The following is a 22,098-nucleotide window of genomic DNA, read 5'->3' as shown; positions in this document are numbered from 1 at the left end:
GTGCACCACCAACGCCTGGCTAAGGCAACTCTTATAAAGTGAGCTGGCTTACAGTTTAGGAGGTTCAGTCCATTATCATCATGGTGGGATGCAGAGAAGCAGGCAGGCAGACATGATGCTAGAGGAGGAGCTGAGAGTTCTTCATCTCGACCACAAGGCAGTCAAGAGAAGACTATCCCACTGTAGAAAGAGGCCCTCCTTCATCTTGAGTGGACCTTGAGCACTAGGAGTCCTTAAAGCCACACCCACAGAGATATGTTTCCTCCAAAAAGACCACACCCTATTCTAACAGGACACACCTTCTAATACTGTCACTTTCTGAGTGCCAAACATTCAAACACATGAGGCTATGGGGGGGGCAAATCTATTCAAGCCACTACAGGTGATATATATATATATATATATATATATATATATATATATATAAACTGCTGTGCTAGTGGAGAGTTTAGACAATGAGGTGAATGGTTCTGGTTTTCAGTTAGATAGGAAGTCAGGCCCCTTCAGACTGCTGTGTCCGTGCTAGTGTGAAAAGTGCTACTTTCTGGCTTAGACTACTATATGGTTCCCAAATGCTGGTCCCTGGTCTATCACATCCACTCTCTACACATTCCCTGCTAAGGCTTGGGTCTACCCACAATGTACTTCTAGAGGTACCCATGTGCCTGGCTTCCATCTGTAACTTGCTGGTAACGTTGTGCCCTACCCTGTCTGTCACCTCAGGGTCTACTTTCCAATAGAGCCACCTCTGCCCTCAGCTTTTCTTTTCTCCTTGATGATGCTCTTCATCATCATATGCCTTTGGTTGTGCGCTCAGTCCATCTTCATGCTGCTTTCCCCTTGCCCCATTACCCTTGCCTGCACAATAGCTGCTTAGTAGGTGCTTTTAAATGAAGTCAAGAAAAAAATTCACAAGAACACTGTTAAAATAAATGGCTGACACCCTAAGTGCTTCTTTAAGAACTGTCACTCACTTCTTTAACTCTGGGAAACATACTACATTGATTTTTAAAGATCTCTCTCCAAATATTGATAAAGGAATGTACTTACCTACCCATTTTGTGTTGTTTATTAAGAAGCTGCAACCTACATAATAACAATGTAAGTTTTTAAAAACTAAGATTCTATAACAAGTTAATGAGACTGATACTCTTGGGTTTAGGCATGGCTTGTCTCTTAATGACACATGTATTCAAGGTATGACTGCCAATGGGAGGCTGTAGTCAAATGGTAGAGCATTGAAGAAGTGAGGCATGATGGGAAATTAGTGCCTTGAAGGAAGCACCTTGACAGTGGTTGACTTTCATGTTGTGGTGGGAATTAGGTCTAGTGAGACTGAGTTGTTCTTTCTCCCACAGTGGCTTATTATATTGAGGGTCCAAAGGTTACCTCAATTTCCCCTAAAAAGGCAGACTCTCTGACTTTGTCCAAAATTGAGTCTAGGCTCAATTGAAGCTGGACCACATAGAGAAGGATTTCTGGTGGTTAGATAAAAGCCGGCATTCCTCAGGAATGTGAGAAAGGGATTGCCATCTAATAAATAAGGGATTTCCCTTGCCTCTGCAGAAGGGACATATGGCTCTCCACTGACATAGACCTGTGATATCTATTAGCACATCCAAGCCTACACTGGCCTCCAGGCCCCTCAGTCCCTAGTCATACGTACTTACATACTTACCAAAGCACCCACCTTAGTTTAGTACTTAGTTTAGTTTGGTACTTAGTTTAGTTTGGTACTTAGTTTAGTTTGGTACTTAGTTTAGTTTGGTACTTACATACTTACCAAAGCACCCACCTTAGTTTAGTACTTAGTTTAGTTTGGTACTTAGTTTAGTTTAGTACTTAGTTTAGTTTGGTACTTACATACTTACCAAAGCACCCACCTTAGTTTAGTCTCCTGGCCCTTCTCACCTCCCCCACCTTTCTCTATTCATCTCTTTCTTGATATTCTCTCTCTCTCTCTCTCTCTCTCTCTCTCTCTCTCTCTCAACATTCTCTGCTATTCTCCCTGCTTCTTAAGCCCTGGCCACCATGTCCAGTCTGTTCCTCATTTTCTAGACTCTGAACTCTTCCAGATGTCTCTGTCTCTCCCATGATAAAAACCTTCCCCTTGGTCATGGAACAGCCATTTCAGTGTTTTCTTTACTGTGTCCCTTGCATACACCACGAAGCAAGGCTACCCTATGTTGGTCTCTCTCTGCTTACTCATGCCACTTTGGCACACACTGTCATCATGCTATGATATAACTCATGTGTCCTTACTTTCATCCCCTTACACTATGAGCCAGACAATCCTCTTTTCTCTACAAAGTACAGAGCCTCAGGCATTTTGTCATTATGGCAGGAAGCAAACTAAGATGACAACCACTAAGCTCTCTATCTTTTAAAAAAACAAACAAAAATAGACCTACTATTGACTTGTTTAAGCTTATTACTGTATAGCCCCTCTCACTAATGAAAACACTCAGATGAATGTAAAGGTATACACAAATTATAATTCATGTGAATTGTAGGTACTGGGAAGTAGAAAAGAAGGTATTAGAAATATGTTCTTCAAGCCTATGTGTGTTCATGTCAGCTCAGAGAATTGGAACAGGAAATCAGAGAAGAAAATCAGAAGAAAGCCCCGGGCAGTCAGTCCATGGGCCTATCTCAGAATCAGCCCCATCTGTGGCAAGAGACAACTGCATCACTGGTGCAGTGCATAGTCCTAGCCTGGGTGGCATAGCCACCAAGGAGTGAGGGAGTTTAGCCAGCAAAAGGATACCATGTCCTCGAACCATTGAGTGCCATGCTGCATGGTCTCTCTCCTGCACTGACATGATTCAGTCTGGTAGAATCCCTTCTCAAGCTGTGAGAGAGGTCAGCGATGACCTCCCATGTTCCTCTGAGTGGCAGCATGTAGATTTCAAGTGACAAAGGTCTCTTTCATCCCTTAGACCTGGAGAAGTGAATTTACTTGTTTATGCCATATGCAGTCACAGTTGGCACAAAGGCCCATCTGTAGAGAAGGAAGGAAAGAAAGGGGAACAAGAGAGAATTGTAAGGTGTTTCCATCACAGAGTGATGTGAAGTGGTGTGTGTGTGTGTGTGTGTGTTTGTGTGTCTATGTCTGTGTGTGTGTCTGTGCTATGTATCTCTCTCTCTCTCTCTGTGTATCTGAACACATATCTGGTAGCATTAGCATAAAGGTCATTAAAGATTCTGTGTGTTCTTCTTGATCATGGCTGCACACATGATTATGCATATCATAGGTGTCTAGGAAGTACTAAGCTACATACTGTAAAGGGAAAACACTCATGAGTGTTTCAAGCTGACTCTGCAAGCTGTCCTTGCTAGGCATAAATTACTTGGGACTTCTTGGAAGGGTACAATTACAAAGGAGCCATGACAATTACAGGACATGGCCTTAGCAGAAGTCGTAAGTACTAGGCAGGCTAAGCCACCTCCGAAGGTAATAATGTCAGCCTTGATTTGTGAGGCACCTCTAACGTGGCCAAGTATGACAAGGAATAAAGTTACAGTTCTGCCTCTGGAAAAGAAAAAAATCATTTCACCTAGCTCTGATTCTCTAGAACGTTCCACTTTCCTTCACTTGGTAATTCTCTTTTCTGCTCCCTGCGCCCCCTGCTCCTGTTGGTATAATCCCTTATCCAGTTACAGACCCTAATGATTCCATTCTCAGTATATGTGTAAGCTCTGTGGCTGGTGTGTGGATATGTATAAAGTCCCAGGGAGTTTTCATTTGCTACTATCAAAGACTGATCCATCAGGGACTTACCTATCGCTTGAGGCGTGCTTCTAGGTTTGTTAGTGATAAGAATTTACCAGGACAGGGCTGTATGAGGTGCCAGGGGAAGATTGTGTGGAGCAATAAGGAAACGATGGAGAGAACATTCCTTGCCCTGAAGGATATTTCTGTTAGGTCACACATCACAAGCTTCCTTCATGGCATGGCGTGTGTGCACTGTCACCAGCTAGGTTGGTTTTCCCTCTCCAAAGGTATATTGAGGTACTAATTCCTAAAATATGATCTCCTTTGCAGTTAAGTTCACTGCAGAGATAATTCGTTAAGATGGAACCATACTGGAAGAGGATGGCCCCATAATAGCCGACTGGCTGACTAATGCCCACTACAAGAGGACCCCATGAACTCAGAGATGCACCAGAAGAGTGACATCTCATGACATTTTAGCTAATACATAACTTGGTTTTGAAAACCCACAGGTTTAGAGAGTGAGAGATTGGGTGTGCCTGACTCCAAAGCTCTTCACACTTTTCCTGGCACTGATGATCTTCAAGGGCACTTTGCATAGATCAGAGGAGTCTCCTGTGAACCTCAAGGGCCATGGAGTGGGTGGAGTAGGCAGTCCTTTCACCCAGGTGAATGAGACTTCTCACCTAACAGGCCCTGCAGTTCTTTCACTGAAATTCCACTTTCTCTGCTGTAGGTAGTGCATCATAAAGTGTGACCTGGAGACAACCAACCAGGATGGAAGGAACTGCACCAGTAATGGGTCCTGGTTTGGGCGCTGTGATGTTAGCTTGGACACCAACATGATGAAGACATTGAAAAGCAGTAGCAGATGTGATGTCAAGACAAGGATGATAGATAGAGATGATAGATAGATAGATAGATAGATAGATAGATAGATAGATAGATGTGTATGTTTGTTTCTTGAAAGGGAAACATCTGTATTTTCAATCAAAATATAAATCACAGAAGTATAGATTACAGCAGTGAGGTCCAGAGTCCTGGCCTGAAGCCTTTGGATCACTTGGGAATATGGCACACATACAGGCTCTTAGATTCTTATCCTGTGAAACTGGAGCTGGGCTAGTGATCTGTGGTCATGAGCCCTGAGATTTTTCCTATGTGGGCATCAATCTTTCCCTCCTCTTTTTGTATTTCTTTCATCTCATTTTAGAAAGGATTTGGGGTAGAAAATTAGACTTAACAATAAGCTATGTATAACAACTAAGATCTATTGGTGATAGATAGATAGATAGATAGATAGATAGATAGATAGATAGATAGATAGATTTGCTGGGCATCATGGTGTATGGCTGTAATCCCAGACAGACAGACAGACAGACAGACAGACACACACACACACACACACACACACACACACACAAAGAGAGAGAGAGAGAGTCAGAGACAGAAACATAAACTATTGACTTCATGGATGGTGGATGTGGCTACTGCCCAAGAAAGTAATTCACATTAAAAGTGTGCCCCAAACAAGGAAAGTAAATGTCCCCCCAGTCCACATTTTGTATCCCTTCCATAATCTAGACCACATAATGGACTTTATTGAACAACTAATCTTTAGAGAGACATGGAGAAGACATCTTTACTTGGTAGCACAGATCTAAGTCACAGCTACCCAGGGGGTGGGGGTAGGGTGCAGAGGTAGGAGGGCTATAAGTTCAGAGAAAGCCTGGTCCAGAATGAATTCAGTTATGGCATGAACAACTCAGTGAGACCCTGTGTTAAAATTAAAAATAAGAGGGATGACAATGTAGCTCAGTGATAAAGCACTTGCCTTGGACCAGTGCTCAGTGCTGGGGGTGGGCATGGGGGCATTACCAGAACAGTGAAGCACCTTGTATTGGACCTGAAGAGAACCAGCACTTATGACTGAAGCTGTCATGGAGAACAAAGAGAATTCCACAATTTGCTAGAACGAGCAAGAACAATATTAGAAAACCCTCTTCTCTAAGTGTTTTGGCTCTTCCTTCCAGGCTTCGCCAGTATGTGTGAGCAGCACTTCAGGTTTTCCCCTCTTTGGCTATAGGGTGCAGAGATTCAGAACCATGCTGTCTACCCCACGGGGTTTTTGTTGGACTGAAAACAAACATGAAAATATTTGAAGAGCCCAATTGCCTGTGCAGACACAAGGCAGCAGAACTACGGTGAACTGAGCGCACTTGGGTGAAATGATCAGATAAGGTAGAATATAAAGAATATGAAATATCTAGAGGTGACAGACAGAGGCCTTTCGTGAAAAGTCAAGAGGAGAGGAGGGGCCTTTGCACAAAAAGAGAGATGAGAGTGAGCCGGGTCGGGCTGGAGGAACCAGCCTCTGCTGAGCCTCTCCAGTCTTCAGGTTTATAGTTCCGAAGTTCATAGCTTGGGGTCAAGCACATGCAAGAGGTTCATGGTGGCAGCCAAGATAGCATACACTGGGATCAGCATTCCTTAATACACTGGAAATCCTACTTCTATTTAAGCACTCCTAGACATTAATGACAGTTGGAACACTGGAAACGTTAAGGCCAATATGAGCAAGATGAGCTGACACCAGTTCTCGCAGCTCAGGATTTTCTCTATAGCCCTGTTGTAAACTTTCTCCTCAGTTCTCCTGCAGGCTCATTGATGCCAGGATACGGATGGATAGTGATGTCCATTTCCCAAAGCTTTCCTGCAAGGCTGTGGTATCTCATGGAGGGATGTCACACTTGGTACTGAGCCAAATCCCAAGTTGATTTATAGTATTATTCTTTTACGGTGAAGATTTTTCTCTGGCTGTAATTTCCAACTAGACTTTTACATTTTTTTTAACCCCCAAACTATTTGGTAACACGGTGACTTTCACCTCCAGCCACTCCCCAACTGGCTGCTTTCCAGGGGTGGAGGGATGAATGAATCCTTTTGTGCAGTAGTTTTGTAACTCGCGAAGGACTTAAAACCTTGCCAAAGGTGAGCTGTGAGTATGTTGCACATGTTGGATATGACTTGTCCATATTAGTAACGTAATGAAGGTGGCCCTGTGGGTGGCAGCCGAGCCAGAGACCCTGTCCTGGCTTCTAATTTATGGAGAAACTTCTGTTGGTCAGTTCTTAGAGATCAAGACTATGGAGTGGCTCTGTGGGTAAAAGTGCTTGCTACCAAACACAAAGACCCAAGTTTGATCCCTAAGACTCATAATGATAGAAGGCAAGAGTCTGACTGTGACAGGTTGTCCTCTGATCTTCACATGTTCACTGTGTCACTCATGGGTGAGCGCACACACACACATACATACATTCACACACACACACACACATACACACACATACACACACTCATACACATACACACACAATATACACACACATACACATACACACACTCATACACGCACATACACATACATACACACACACATACACACATACACATACACACACACACACAGGGTTATAAAAATGAGACAAACTTTAAATTACCTTAACTTGATTATGTATGAGTACATGTATATATGCTCACACACAATAGCATGTTGTGGCTGTGTTTTCCAAGAATTTTTAAGAATTGAAGAATTTCTTTAACAAAGCTATTTATATATATATATACATATATATATGTGTGTGTGTATGTGTGTGTTACATTTTTCTAAGGATCCTATCAGACTTTGTCATCTTTAATCCTGACTTTTTACTTTCTTGAAATAGAGAAGATTCAAGAAAATCACTGAGAACTAAAGAGCAGATCTTTCTAGGTTTTTAGTATTGTTTTGTTTTGGTATTTATTTTATAGCTTTTTCTCTCTCTCATCTAAAATTAGAAAAAAAATACTGTGGTAAAATATATACAAAGAATAAAATGCATCTTTCAGCTGTGTCTGCTTGCTGCCAGGGGCATCGTGTTCTCAGTGCTCTGTGGTTAACACCACTGCCCACTGCCAGTATTTTAAGGCACCCCTCTCTTTGAAAAAACTGAAGTAACTGTATGTGCATGTGTGGTTGTGTGAGTATGCAATGATGCTTCAGTTTGGGATCAGAGGACAACTTGGAGGGGTCAGCGCTCCAACGATGTAGGTATGGAGGGTCAACTGAGGACACTAGTCATGGCAGAAAGTTTCTTTCCCCACTGAGCCATCTCACCAGCTCAGGATTGGTGTTGTTCACATTAATCATCCAAAACAGAAACTCTGCTTCCATTTATCCAAACAGTGACTTATTACCCTACCTGCAACCCGTACAGCATTTGACTTTCTTTCTGTATGAACTCTCCTGGCCTGTCTTCTCATGTGAGTGGGGTACTTTGGGTTTTGCCTTGGCCTTCTTCTCTGAGTTTGCTGTCCTCAAGGTTCATGCATTTTGTAGGAGCTTTCATGATTCCCTCTCTCTCCCTGGATGATCAAGAGTCTACGGTATGCATGTATTACATTTTGCTTGTGCATACATCTAGTGATGAGCATTTGGTCCTTCTCCACCCTTTGGCTCTGTGTGTGATGTCGATGTGGACATCAGTGTGGTGGTCTGAATGAGGATGGGCTCCGTAGGCTCGTATGTGTGTTGGTGAAATGTTTAGGAGCATTTAGGAGGTGTGGACTGGCTAGAGGAAGTGTGTCACTGGGGGTGGGGTTTGAGCTTTCAAAAGCCCAGGCTGGGCCCAGCCCCTTCTGCCTGTGTATCAGGATAGAAGTTCTCAGCTACTGTTCCAGCATCATGCCCGCCTGGTGGGTGCCATGCTACCCACCGTGATGACCATGGACTCACCCTCTGAGACTATAATCAAGCTCCCAATGAAATGCTTTCTTTTATAAGCTGCCCTGGTCACACTGTCTCTCCATAGCAATAGAAAGGTGACTAAGATAACTGGTATATTATGTGCTCGTGCCTGGACTCTCAATTCTTTGGGGCTATAGGTAGAAATTGTTTATTCTGGATCACATAGCTTTGCACTTTGGAGGAACTGCTACACTGTTTTTTTTAAAAAAAATACCCCTTTTCCCCCTTATAGAAAGTCAGCATCATGAAGATAATAACTATTTTTTTTTTCCAGAGAAGCAACAGCTAGCTCCCTTTTCCTTTGGTCTTGTATGGCAACAGCTTCTAGCCATTTAATTAGCCTGGATGATTTTAATACCAAGCCCAGGTGTCACCAACCAGTTGAGAAACTTGCTCGATGGGTGTTTGCTAAGCACACAGTTCAACTGGAAATACCAGAAGAGCTTAGGATGTAGTGTACTCAAAAGAGCCTCAGCATACTGCAGAGGATAGAGTCTGGGGTGGATGGGCAGCATTGGTTAACTGGGCCAAGGAAGACAGCTGCTCGTCGACTGCCGACCAAATTACCTCGGCCATGATAATGTGTAGAAAGAAACACAGAAACAAGTGCTTTGGATCCAGAAGGAGCCAGCAGCTGCTCACATTCATGGCCCTGCTTTAGAGACAGGAGAAAGGCTCAGGCAGCCAAGGCTAAAATATAATGGGAAGCTGACAGGTCTAGTCTGGTTTTGTGTGTGTGTGTGGATAGAATTATGTACATGTGTCATATATATATATATATATATATATATTACATATTTGATAAATGTTTAATTTTACATGAGAGATTTATAGTCATAAAGCACTTCTATCATAGTATCAAATAATTATATAATAGTCAATTTATATATGATTGCTTTAACAATGAAAATGAGGTTTTGTTCTGGGTAGTATCCCTAAGTATTAATTATATGAAAATGAATAAGCTATACGCTGTTGCTGTTAGTCAATAGCACAGAAAAGATGCAAATTACCATATGACAATACACTACTACAGGAAACCTACTAGGAGAAAAACTCAAAGCAGAACGGTGCATTCTGGGCATACTCTGAGCTGTTGTCCAACAAGGGGGGCGAGCGAGTGAAGTCATTCCTCTATGTTTTTGTCCGTCTTATTCCATACAGCACACAGTTTTGCCCTTTATTCTTAGTTGGATAAGTTGTATCTTAATCATCCAAGACAGGCTCTTATCCCTAGAGACTCAGCGGATGCTACGCTGTGTCTTCATTGTTTATGTCAGCCTCCACTACATATGCATTCTGCAGCATCAAGAGTTATTATGATCCTGTTCAAAGATTTTTTGTTTGATTATTGAATTCTTTCTACTCTATGAAAAAGGGTCGTGACCCCACAGTTCCACTCTGACTGTCATAACAAAGTGGGAAAATGGCTCTAGGGTGGGGAGGGCTTTGAATCCTTTCTGATTTTCCATTTGCTTAATCTACTTTACAGGAATCTTTGGAGGATTAAATTAAACTAAGTAGTGTGTGTTAAGCCCAGAGCCCATTGTACTCAGCCTTCAAGTCACAGGCATTCATTTTCTTTAACTGGTAAAAAGAACCTCTTGCCTATTGCAGGATGGTGATCACCCCACATCCTTCCCCTTAGTTGGTTTGTCCATGGGGGCAAGCCTATGGGTAAGTTTGTCTAAAGTTCATGAGGACACCTGAGCACATAAATGTATAGATGGGGTTTCTTTCTTCCCTGCCCTTTCTTTCCCTTCCTCTCCCTCTTTCCTTCCCTTCCCTTCTTTCTAATTTTTTCTTCTCTTCTCCATCCTTCCTCCTCCTCTTCCTCTTTTCCTTCCTTCCCTCCCCTTCTTTATTGCTTTATTTCCTTTTATAGAATTTTTCTCCTTCCTTCCTTCCTTCCTTCCTTCCTTCCTTCCTCTTTCCTTCTTTCTTTGTTTCTCCCTCCTCCCTTCTTAATCCTCCCTCCATCCTTCCCTCCCTCCCTCCTTCCTCCTCCCCTCCCTCCATCCTCCCTTCTTTTCTTCTTTCGGTATGTTGGGGCTCTAACTCAGGGCCTTGTGGATGCTAGATAAGCCCTCCCCCTGTAAGGTACTGCCCCAGCTCTTGCTACTTTCTTCGCCATACTTTATCAGTTCTGGGGTAGAATCTACACTAACCCCAAATATTCTGGAAGCATTTATTGCCATGTTACCTGAAACAAATCGTGGCTGTGGGGGGAAATGCACACCCAACTAGTTGGAAGGTAACATGTTTTGGTTTTATGGTTTACCAGAGAATGGATATAGATAGCTACCAGGTGTCTAGAGAGTCATTAGTAGTTGTTGATGCAGTGGAGTACTACACTTTGAAATGATGTCAAGTTGGTGGCATGGCCCCATGACCTGAAGAAGCTTATGAATTTACTAGAGGGACCAAGTATGAAACACCCTCAAAATTAGATTGAGTACTAGGAAGACATGTATAAAACACTGTGCTCTGAGCCCCTATGCACTACCGAAAGATAATCCACTGCAGTGGACTTTGGATTCGCTAGAGCCCTGGGAGACTCAGGGTCATAGTTTAGTTCACAAAACAAAGTCGCAGACTTCATAGCATAAAATGGTGGGTTCTCAGAGAGCTTCTGTCAGCAAAGTAAAATAATGGTCGTCACTTTTCTTCTGATGTCGGACTTTATGGTTGTCTTTATGGATGTCATCTTCATCAGAACACACAGTGAACTGAGTAGTTATACTTTACAAAGCAAAGGCCTGGTGTTGTGTTCTCATGCCCATGACATGGTTGTCAGGATGACAGTGCAGGAGTCCAGACTCAGAGCCCAGTATCAATAATGACTCAGAATAACACGCGTGGTTAGGGTTTGGTCATGCCGTCAGCAGCCAGCTGAGTGCTTTTTCCTGCTCTTTTTTTTTTTCTCTCTAGATCCTTAAATCCAAAGACTTAACATCTCCCACCCAGCGCTACATCGATAGCAAGGTTGTGAAAACCAGAGCGGAGGGTGAATGGCTCTCCTTCGACGTGACAGACGCTGTGCAGGAGTGGCTTCACCACAAAGGTTACAAAAAAACCTTCTTTCTCTCTCTCTAGAAGTGACCCCCACAGCTTGTGACCTGTCCTCCGACATAGACATGCGTACAAATGACTCCCTAACTTAATGTTTTCCAGACAGGAACCTGGGGTTTAAAATAAGTTTACACTGCCCCTGCTGTACCTTTGTGCCGTCTAATAATTACATCATCCCGAATAAAAGCGAAGAGCTCGAGGCGAGATTCGCAGGTAACGGAAGCTTGGTTTTTACTGTGAGAATCTCTTTGGGGTAGGGGAGAGGTGTGATAAAGTCAGTTTGCGTTGTGAAAATGATGTTGTTTGGTGAGGTGTGGGAACTCTCATTTATTTGAGCAATGATTTGCTTAGCAGTGGATAGAAGAAAGCAGAAACTAGGCCTGGAGAAATGGCTCAATGGTTAAGATCGGAGTTTAGTTCCTAGAATCCACACTAGAGAGCTCAAAACTGCTTACAGTGCCTGCTCCAGGGCAATGTGCTGACTTCTGACTTCCAGTGGCACCTGTACTCAAGTGCACACACCAATGCATATACAGAGTTAAGAAATAAAATAACAGCATTTTCTTTTAAGGAGGAAGGGTTGGGAGAAAAGAATAGATTCCAGGTTTTTCACTGCTTCATATCTAGTAATGAACCTAGCTAGTTAATCCTGTGAACTAGCAGCCAGTTAAGTCTGTTTTTCTTCACTTAAGCGAATCAACTTACCATATGCTGAGATTAGTAGGCATCAGGGATTCCAGAGAATTCATTTCTAAGCAAAACTTCAAGCATCAACAAGTACATTTCACTCAAGAAGAGTGTTGCCTCACTCCTCAGCTTCTGTAACTTACCCTCTAGGTGTGGGGACATACGGCCTTTAGCTAGCTTGTACCCGTCATTGTGAGTGCCTTCCCTTCCAGATTTCTGTAGCAGCTAGAAACACAGACTGAGACCTCTATTTCCCCTGCTCATCTTTAAGTTGAACTCATCGAAACCCAGAGTGAATAAAGATGCTGAGGGTCCAAGTCACTTGGCTTATTAGGCGGTGAATTGTTGGTTGGCGAGGTGAAAGAGAAGTCCCTGCCCACACACTGCTGTGGCATCTGCCTACGTCCCCTTATGACCCCACCTGGGACCTCCATCCACTTTAAAAATCCTCAGTGCCCCCTTGGTCATGGAAAAACACTCCCAGAGGTGTAGAGATTTATTTCGGTCTCTAGACCAGCCACGATTCTCCTGAGTGGAGATTAAATGCTTAAACTGGCAGCCTCTCGAGCATGCTGTGGGGAGCTCAGATTTCTAAATCTCAGATGGAATCAGAAAAGTGTGGAGGATGCCATAAAATAAATGAAAAAGCTCTTTCTGCACAGCTTCCCAAAATAGCATTAGGTAAGGGTGACTCCTGTTTCACCTAAACCCAGTCCATGGCTGTTCAGCTAAGCCTCAGTTTATGCTCATTAGGGAAGTCTTCTGAGTGGAGCAGTCTCAGGAAGAGAGGGAACCAGCGGGCGACAAGGCATGCTCTATGGCCGTGTGTTCTGTTGCTGAGAGCTCACACACAGCCCACACTGAAGATGGACTAAAATAAACTGCCTAGCTTGCCCTTGGACCATAGGTCAAAGACTTCTTGTGTAGTGACTTTTCCCAGTAACAGTCCTGTCTTCAACACAGCACCACCTTTGGACAAGAGGCCCATTTAGATGTGTTCCTTGTCATTTGTGGGCAGCCCGTTGTGCCATATCTGCTGCTGTGGGGAATGGTGGTAGCCAGTTAATGAGGCTGTGATAGTCGTCGCTGCTGTTTGTGACCATATACAGGGGTGGAGGGACTATATTATAAAAATATTGCTGCTTATATTTGATAAAGGTAAAGCTAAATGTTTATTACCCAAATGCATTTTTTTCAAGGTATTGATGGCACCTCTACATATGCCAGTGGTGACCAGAAAACTATAAAGTCCACTAGGAAAAAAACCAGTGGGAAGACCCCACATCTCCTGCTAATGTTGTTGCCCTCCTACAGACTGGAGTCACAACAGTCCAGCCGGCGGAGGAAGCGTGCTTTGGATGCTGCCTATTGCTTTAGGTAAAGGAATGAAAATAAAAGCACGCGTCTGAGTCGGCTGGCTCTCGCCTTGCCTTTGCTTTCTCTTCCATACATTGACCTGACCTGAAGTCACTGCTTAAGGCCAGGTATAGAGGATGGTTGCGCTTTTGACTCTTGTAAGAACATTCTTCCCAAGGGTTTTCTAAAAATATTTTATTTATTTATTTTTATTAAAATGTAATTATAGTACATGATTTCCCTCCTTCATCTCCTCCCTTTTGTCCTATGTTTCCTCCCAAATTCATGACTTCTTTTTCTTCAAAAAATATATATGCAAATAAATATATGTGTAACATATATGCAAAAATATCTAAATACAACCTGCTGTTACTTAATTTGTATATGTTTTAAGGCTGATCACTTTGTGTTGGATAAACACTTATGGGGTGCATTCCTAGGGAAGACTAATTCTCCACCTGTTGGCCACCATTGATTGTTTGTAGGTCTTCGTCGGGGATCAGGGTCCTGTGACATTTACCCTATCCCTGTCTGCATGTCAACTGGTATTGGTTGTCCTTGTTCACGTCTTGTTTAAGCAGCCATATTGTTGAGGTTTCCTGAGGACTTTCAACAGTTCTTTTTTGTGCTGTGGCCCTTAGCTCTTTAATGTGAACTGAGTATGAAGGGAGAAATTTAGCCCATGGGGTGTTTTCTCCAAGTCTTGGGTCTGGTAAGTTCTCATAGCTCTCTGCCCACAAGAGAAACATAAGTTTCCTGAGATTTTGGCTAGGTCAGTAAGACATGCCATGCCTTGAAGCTTACCCTGGGTTCTGATCTTTTTCTAAGTTATAGAAATAGCACAAGAAGGCACATGGCCATACCTTGAGATGCAAGGTCTGTCACAATCGAGAGAACTGTGCAAGAGATTGTTTGCCACTTTTACATGAATTTATGTGGGGAAGATGTGTGGTCCTCTGTGTTTCCTGTAGGAGAAGGACTCCTTTTTTAGGAACTTGTGGATCAGAGGCAGGGTCCTCTTTGTGAGGGGTTCACTATGTCATAGGTCACAAATGGAGAAGGACATTTCGGTTGCCAGAGACATTGAGAATACCAACAGGATCCATATTTCTCGAACTCTGGTTCATTCCTTGATCTAGTAACAGACGGTAAAGCAGAGGATATATTCTCAAAGGAAAATGCCTCCAAGGGCTCTTTGAAAATATGTTTTATTTTATCCGTTGTATGGATAAACCAGCCATAGAGGCAGGAATGTGCAGCAGATGTTCTACAGAAAAGACTCTGCCCCTTTCAACTGCCTTCCTGATTATGCCTATGGGCATTGGGGGTGTGTATTGATTTTCCAGGTCACATACGAGACAGTCAGAGTACAGAATACATAAGGGACTCACAGTGTCTCACTGTTGACATTACATGAGGTTATAAGTCATCAAAGCCCATCTCATGGTGCTTGAGGTTAATGGAATAAGTGAATGGGTCATTTTTCTGACTGAAGGTGAGGTGCATGCAAAAATCAACTCCAAAATCCCTTCTGCTTTTTCTTTGAACAGAAATGTGCAGGATAATTGCTGCCTTCGCCCTCTTTACATTGATTTTAAGAGGGATCTTGGATGGAAATGGATCCATGAACCCAAAGGGTACAATGCTAACTTCTGTGCTGGGGCATGCCCATATCTATGGAGTTCAGACACTCAACACACCAAAGTAAGTATCTGGAGTGTTGGTTTCTCCTCCTCTTGCCTAAGTCAGTGATGATGGCCATGATGATGACAATGCCAAACTCAACAGTTGTTGTAAAATGCAAACTGTATATTTAAGATCTTTTTTTTTGTTTGTTTATTGCTTGCTACTTTTTTTCCTTTTGGTACAGGATCCAATTGTGTAGCCATGGCTGTCCTGGAACTCACTATGTAGACCAACCGGCCTTGAATTTATGGCAATCCTCCTGTTGTGTTTCTCAAGTGTTGGAATTACAGGCATGTGCTATGACATTTGTCTCTCTAAATCTTTCTGACTAGGACTCAAAGTGAAGATATAGCTAAGTATTTTATCACGTTACTTTAACAAGGACAAAGGGCTCACTCAGCAAGAAATTCATCATCAGCTGCTATGTTTCCCCAGCCCAGAGAACACTAGCTTTTTCTGTATACTAATATATCTAATATATACATTATTCCATGAGATTCCTCTTTGTGGCTCATGGTGTAGAATTTAAAGATGGGAAGGACTTCAGAAAGGGTCTTGTTCAAACAGAATTTCTCTATAGACAATGGAATCAGGATATAGATGCTGTGGCTGCCTAACCCCAGATAAAAACAAATCTGCGGTGACACAGACCTTGGACTGCAGCCCTGCTTGCTTTATAACCCAGTTCCCGTCACTCCATCTCTCTGAGCTTAATTCCTAAAATGTGGCTGCGAGTAGAGATTTCTGCTCTGCTCTTTATGCTTCTGTAAATCTCCTTATTAAAGAGGCATTAGGAACATTGCTTTCACTGCAGGGTAGGAAAATGGATCTGCTGCCAGAGAGATCACATTGGGCTGAATTCAAGAGTTAGGGGTTATCAATTATTTTAGACAATCTATGTTACAAAAAATGGCTTCTTTTTACATATGAAAGATTATGTATTAGTAAATACAAGGCCTATTTATTTATAAATGCCTGCCTGGACTGGAATTGAAGTGGACAAACATGGCTTCCCCTCCTCCAGTCCCTTTCCCAGTGCCCCTGTAGGCTTGGCACTCGGGGGTGACCACGTGCTTGGCCATGTGAGGGAAGCTGGCTCATGCCTGTCCCTTTGTCTAAGCTCTCTGGCCAGCCTGATTCATCTGGACTGCAGCAGCAGTAGTTGTAATGCAGGCAGGACCTGGTTGCCAAGTCGAAGCGTATTTCTCCTCCCTGACATACAGAGGGAGTGTATGAAGGCTGAGACCTGGCTTGTTTTTCAAGGAGAAGGAAGAATAACTGTCATGGTCACAAATATGTGGTTTGGACAGTTCCCCAAGAAGCCAGGGGTAGCCTAATAAAGTAGGCAGTGTTGCTGTGCTCAACAGGTCTCTTGTCCTTCGTTGAAAACATCCCAGGGAATCTCGAGGAAAAGGTCACTTGTTTGACTAGCACATTAATGGCATCCTTGGAAATGTCTCTGTCATCACTGGGTGCCCTACACACTTCCATCAGTAAGAGTCATGCAGCTCTGTGATGGAGAAGGGGATACAGCTGCAGAACCACATGCAGCACTTCCTCTTCTGCCTTAGGACTTGCTGTTTAGTTCTTGAACTTAGTCACTCCCCAGGTGGCGTGAGGAATGAATGGTAAAGGAGGGTCAGGTACTATGATTGCTTTAAGTGACCTGTAGGAAAGTTGAGCAACTGGGACCAGAAATTAGTGGTTCAGGGGAAGGGTGATAGTGATGGTGCACACCTGAAATTCTAAAACTCAAGAAGCCGAGACAGGAGGATTGGGAATTTATGGCCAACCTGGGCAATATAGTGAGTTCAAGGCCAGCCTGATCTGTGATAGAGTGTAAGCAACCAAGGTAAGGGCTGCACCAAAGTGAAACAAAACCAAGAATGCCTGTGGCGTTCAGGTTGCTTTTTTCTCCACTCTTAGCATCTCAGTAATTATGCAGTCATGGTAAGTAAACAGATTGTTTTAAATGAAAACGTAAGTGGCATTTCATTGGCCCGTGAAGACATGTGGCTGAAGACACGTGACTGGCAAATATCCTGCTGCAGGCAGGTATGCTTTCTATACCTCGGGGCAGATAACAGTTCTTAAGTGGATTTCAATGGAAAATCCTCTATCATTGACCATCCAGATGAGACTTCCTGGACTTACAGGGCATAGACAAAGGGAGCAGAGTCCCTGAGTCCCAGAAGCTCGGAATTGATGTGGCGATGTGAAATAGGTATCCATGTAACTTTGATTCCAAATTTATATAGGAAAAAAAAAATAGCAGGAGGCCTGCGGAGGCCTTTATGTAGCAAAGGCCAGTAGACTTAGTGAAAAAAATTAGGAAAATCTGCTACCTGAACAGTTTGGTCCAATCTGTCTTTTGATGGAGTCATTTCTTTAATACATACACAAAGAACCAAAGTCAACTTGGGGGGAAATTCTAAACTTGCTGTTGCTAAGGCCACAAGTCAATCTGACCATAATTTAGAGGTAAGAAACAACAACAAAAACCCAGTAATGATTAAGATTGTGTACTCAGAGGCCCTGAGCTAGAGAAATGGCTTGGTCGCTAAAATGGTATGCACATGAGAACCTGCTTTCAGTTTCCATCAACTACATAAAAGCCGGATATGCCACTGTACTCCCCTAACATCAGAGGGGCAGAAATGATGTCAGAGCTGTGAGGGTGGAGACAGGGGGATCCCGAGAGTTGGCTGGCCCAGCTAATCTAGCCAAGTCAAGGAGCTACAGGTTCAGTGAGAGACCTAGCCGAAAATAAATGAGCAAACAGTGAAGTGGAGAGAGGCTGAGGAAGATACCCACCATCACCCTCCGGCCCCTGCTCACAGGTGCACATGCGCATGTGCACAAGAATTAAAAACAAAACTAATCACTTTCTTGTGTGTGTTTCTCTGTGTTGTGTCACGTAGGTCCTCAGCCTGTACAACACCATAAATCCCGAAGCTTCCGCTTCCCCTTGCTGTGTGTCCCAGGATCTGGAACCACTGACCATTCTCTACTACATTGGAAATACACCCAAGATCGAGCAGCTTTCCAATATGATTGTCAAGTCCTGTAAATGCAGCTAAAGTCCTTGGGAAAGCCAGGACACGAAAATCACGGTGACAATGACATATGATGACAACGACAACGACCATGATGTTTGTGACAGGAGGGAGGGAGTTTGGATTCCTCAGTGTTTAAAAAATTGGAGAAAAAAATCGGTACTAGTTCAAACATTTTGCAAGCTTGTGTTCTGTTTGTTAAAACGGGCATCTGAGATTACAGCAACAACAACCACAAAAATGGAAGGCGTTAGTCTGCATCTCACCTACTTCCTGAGAGACACAAAAAGAAAACATCTTTTTTTTTTTTAAGGAAAAAAATAAACACTGGAAGAATTTGTTAGTGTTAATTATGTGAAAAAAAAAAACCCATCAAAACAAAACAGGAAAATCCGTTCAGTGGAGTTGTACGTATTGTTTCCAGCCCGCATTTCATCCCACGCCTCTCCTGGTTCCTCTGTATTGCTCTGCAGTGGGTGCCCTCCCCGTCCCTTCCTCCAAGCTAACAGTGGGTTATTTATTGTGTGTTACTATATAATGAACCTTTCATTACCCTTGGAAAACAAAACAGGTGTATAAATGGAGACCAAATACTTCGCCACAAACTCATGGATGGCTTAAGGAGTTTGAACTCAAATAAGCCAGGGGGAAAGGGGTCACACTGGATGACCCCCTGTGAGTTGTTATAGGACCGAGCAAGTCTGTGGAAAAATCAAAGCCCCAGCAAACATGTGTCTGCCGAAGTTTCATGGACGGCCATATGCCCAGAAGGCCTGTTAACAAAGAAAACTTGGAATCAGTGGGAATCTAGAAGATTGGGTTTTTTTTCTTTTTTCCTTTTAATTGTAAATGGTTCTTTGCCAGTTTAAGCAAGCCGGTGAAAAGTTGACCTGTTTTGATGTGTATTGTCAGACTTTTGGACCGTGAAGTGGCTGTTGATCTACAATACAGGTTTTTCCTTTGTTTTGGTATATGTAACTACATGGATATTATTAAAATAGACGGGTCTAGAAGCCAGCATGATTGAAAACACACTGCAGATCTGTTTTTCCAAACTATTAAATCGAAACAGTAACTACTTAACATGTAATGTGTAGATCTGACCACATTTTTAATATTCTGTAATAATGGTTATGATTTAGATTGAACTTAAATTTGGACTTTTTTTTTTAATGATCATTCAGATTGTATCTTTGTTTCCTTTAGCTGGCCAGTACCTTTGAATAAAACCCCTAGATTTTGACTTGCACTACAAATTCAATTTTTTTTTTATATACTATCTTCTCTGCCTGTATTTTATGTATTGTCCATTTAATGACATGAGCTACCTGGGTCCATTCCTCCCCCAACCCCAGTTCCTTCTATTTTCCAAAAGATAAAATCCAAACAAAACCAAAGCCCAAAAAGCTAGGTTTGAGTTCCACAGTGTTTTCACCTTTTCTGCGTCAGTGTGAGTCAGGTGGAGGGTGAGCGGTGGGGCTTCTGGGATGGATGTTCTGTGTGAACACAGAAGATTGCGCACAAATGTAGGCTTAGCTAGGGTTTAAGAATCTCAACTTGGAGTCTTAGTGACTGGGCTAGGAAAAGTTTCCTTAACTCATATATTTATGGACTCTTTTTGCTGTTCAAAAACAGACAGTTCAAAGGAAGCACCTTTATCTTTAATTGGTTTTTTGGTGCTCATGGGGTGTATTAAAAGACACACAGTTTGATTGAGTTTTTCAAAGGGGGAAAAGTCCAGGCCAGCACTCATCATTTTATTCATAATTTCATCCATTATTTCCCTGATTTCATTGAAGTTCAGGTTTTGAAAGACATTCTTTGCAGGCTGATTAAAAAAAAAAAAAAAGCACAAACCAAAATTGCCCTTGTCAAAATATCCTTCCGTCCTCCCTCCCCCCCAGCAGTCATGTTCTTCAGCCAAGGCTGGCTTTCATTTGGCTTGAGATGGTTGGCTGCATAAGAAGCAGGACCTGATGGTGGGCTTTGCAGGGTGGGTATCCTCGTCACAAGAGCTTCAAAATATAAACCAGTCCATGAAATGATGGACTATTTGTGGTCTCACCCGAAGGGCAGCACACTGAGGTGTGAATGCAAGGAGAATTTCTTTGATATTGTACACTTATCTGAGGAGCTGTCCTTGAATTCACTAAGATGAAGAACGAAATTTGCAAGCCAGAAGACACAGAGCAGCTGCTGGTGAATGGCCCCGTGTCGGGTGCAACACAGCCCCAGATCTGCACCCTGGGCTCCAATTCTTTCCCCTTCCACTTCACTGTTACTTCTGTATAACTTCCCACCACCCCCATTTCTGCAGATATTTCCCTCTCGGATAAAATAACATTTTTTTGTTTTGTATGATTTGTCTCTCCTTCTGAATGCACTGACTGCTATTTTAAGGGTCCTTGAATCTTTTTTTTTGTTTAAGTCTGTGGGTTCTACAGGTCTTTCTTTCCCGTTAGTAAATATTGCCACGGGAGCGGTGGTAGTAAGGAGGGGAGGGGGGTGTTAGCATATGGGTGGGGCAGCAGGTTGTATTTGTTAAGCAACAGCGCAGTTTTATGCTTGGCATGGATTTTAAAGAATGGGATCTAAGAACAGATGTTATGTGTTTTGATGACCAATTATGCTGTATTTTTTTTAACACGATGCATGTCCGGTTTTGTGGTGCTCTAGTGGTAAATAAATTATTTCAGTAACATGTTGCTGTGTTCTTCCTGTCAAAGAGCTGTGTGAGACTAGAGAACGTGTTATGTAGTAAGATGACGTTTACACTGGGACTGTCCTGCTTAAAGCTGTCCTCTAGGCTTTGGTCACACAGCTGTTCACTTTACAAATACCACACTATGGTTCCCAAGCCAGGACTTAGCAATCCTAAGATTGGATGGAGTGAAGGCTGTGCTGGCTTTTTATTTTCTCATTTATTGCTATTTGGTAATTGTTTGGAGTTTAGTTTCCACCCAGCTTGACTGTCTACCAGAAAAAAAAAAAAAAAAGCAGAGATATTTGGGCCATGATTTGGCTTTCTGGTTCTATGTTCTGCCAATCCCAGGGCCAAAAGTACTGGTCTAGACAGGATCCCCTGTCGCCCTATAATTCGGATAGTTAGTGAGCCAGCCAGATATAACAAAAGCCACGTGCACTTTGGGATTGCTGCTTGAGAGCGGTTACTCCTGTCTGCTCTACCCACAGCACTGTGCACAGACGTGTACACACACACACACACACACACACACACACATAGGCCATGGTCTTGAATCTCCTTGGTTCATACTTAGAGGACCCCACTTCTCAAGGGAGTTGTCAGCCTCTTCCTAAAGAGAACTTAGGAGAGTAGAAGGGACCTGGGCTACTCATTTCGCATTGTCTAAAGTAAGAACTTTGTTTGCACCCTCTGTGCTGCACATACATTACAAAAAGAAACCCTCAGTATGAGCATGGGCGACTTCTTCACCATCTTATTACCTGCTGCTGCCATCACATCCTGTCTGATCTTAAGGGGAGGACATGTTGCAGTCTAACCTGAGTCCAGGGCTCTGTGTAGAGTGAGTCAACCAAAGGCTGTCGACCATCCCAGGTCATATGATTATTGGTCCATGGGAATCAAAGTGGTTGTACAGGCCTGGCAATGGAAAAAGACCCCAGCAGCCCCCAAACATGAGAAAATTTCCCAGGCACCCCTCCTTCCCCCTTTATTTCTCCTCTCCTCCTCCTCCTCCCTCTCCCTCCCCCTCCCCCTC

General features: G+C 43.0%; 1 protein-coding gene across 2 annotated transcripts in view; it reads left to right on the top strand.

The window, feature by feature from the left end:
• Tgfb2 (transforming growth factor beta 2) overlaps window positions 1-21,054 on the top strand; it is an 83,306-nt gene extending 62,252 nt beyond the window's left edge. The window contains exons 4-8 of one of the 2 annotated variants that reach the window (XM_021160653.1): window positions 11,433-11,565; window positions 11,676-11,786; window positions 13,460-13,637; window positions 15,167-15,320; window positions 18,224-21,054. In XM_021160653.1, coding sequence (XP_021016312.1) covers window positions 11,433-11,565; window positions 11,676-11,786; window positions 13,460-13,637; window positions 15,167-15,320; window positions 18,224-18,382 — 735 coding nt within the window. In that variant the 3' untranslated portion in view covers window positions 18,383-21,054. The remainder of the gene's footprint in view (window positions 1-11,432; window positions 11,566-11,675; window positions 11,787-13,459; window positions 13,638-15,166; window positions 15,321-18,223) is intronic. The other variant, XM_021160661.1, reaches the window with a different exon arrangement.
• The last annotated feature ends 1,044 nt before the right edge of the window (window positions 21,055-22,098 follow it).

This window comes from Mus caroli, chromosome 1, assembly GCF_900094665.2.
Source record: "Mus caroli chromosome 1, CAROLI_EIJ_v1.1, whole genome shotgun sequence".
Taxonomy (NCBI): Eukaryota; Metazoa; Chordata; class Mammalia; order Rodentia; family Muridae; genus Mus; species Mus caroli.
This window is presented reverse-complemented; position numbering and strand designations above follow the sequence as displayed.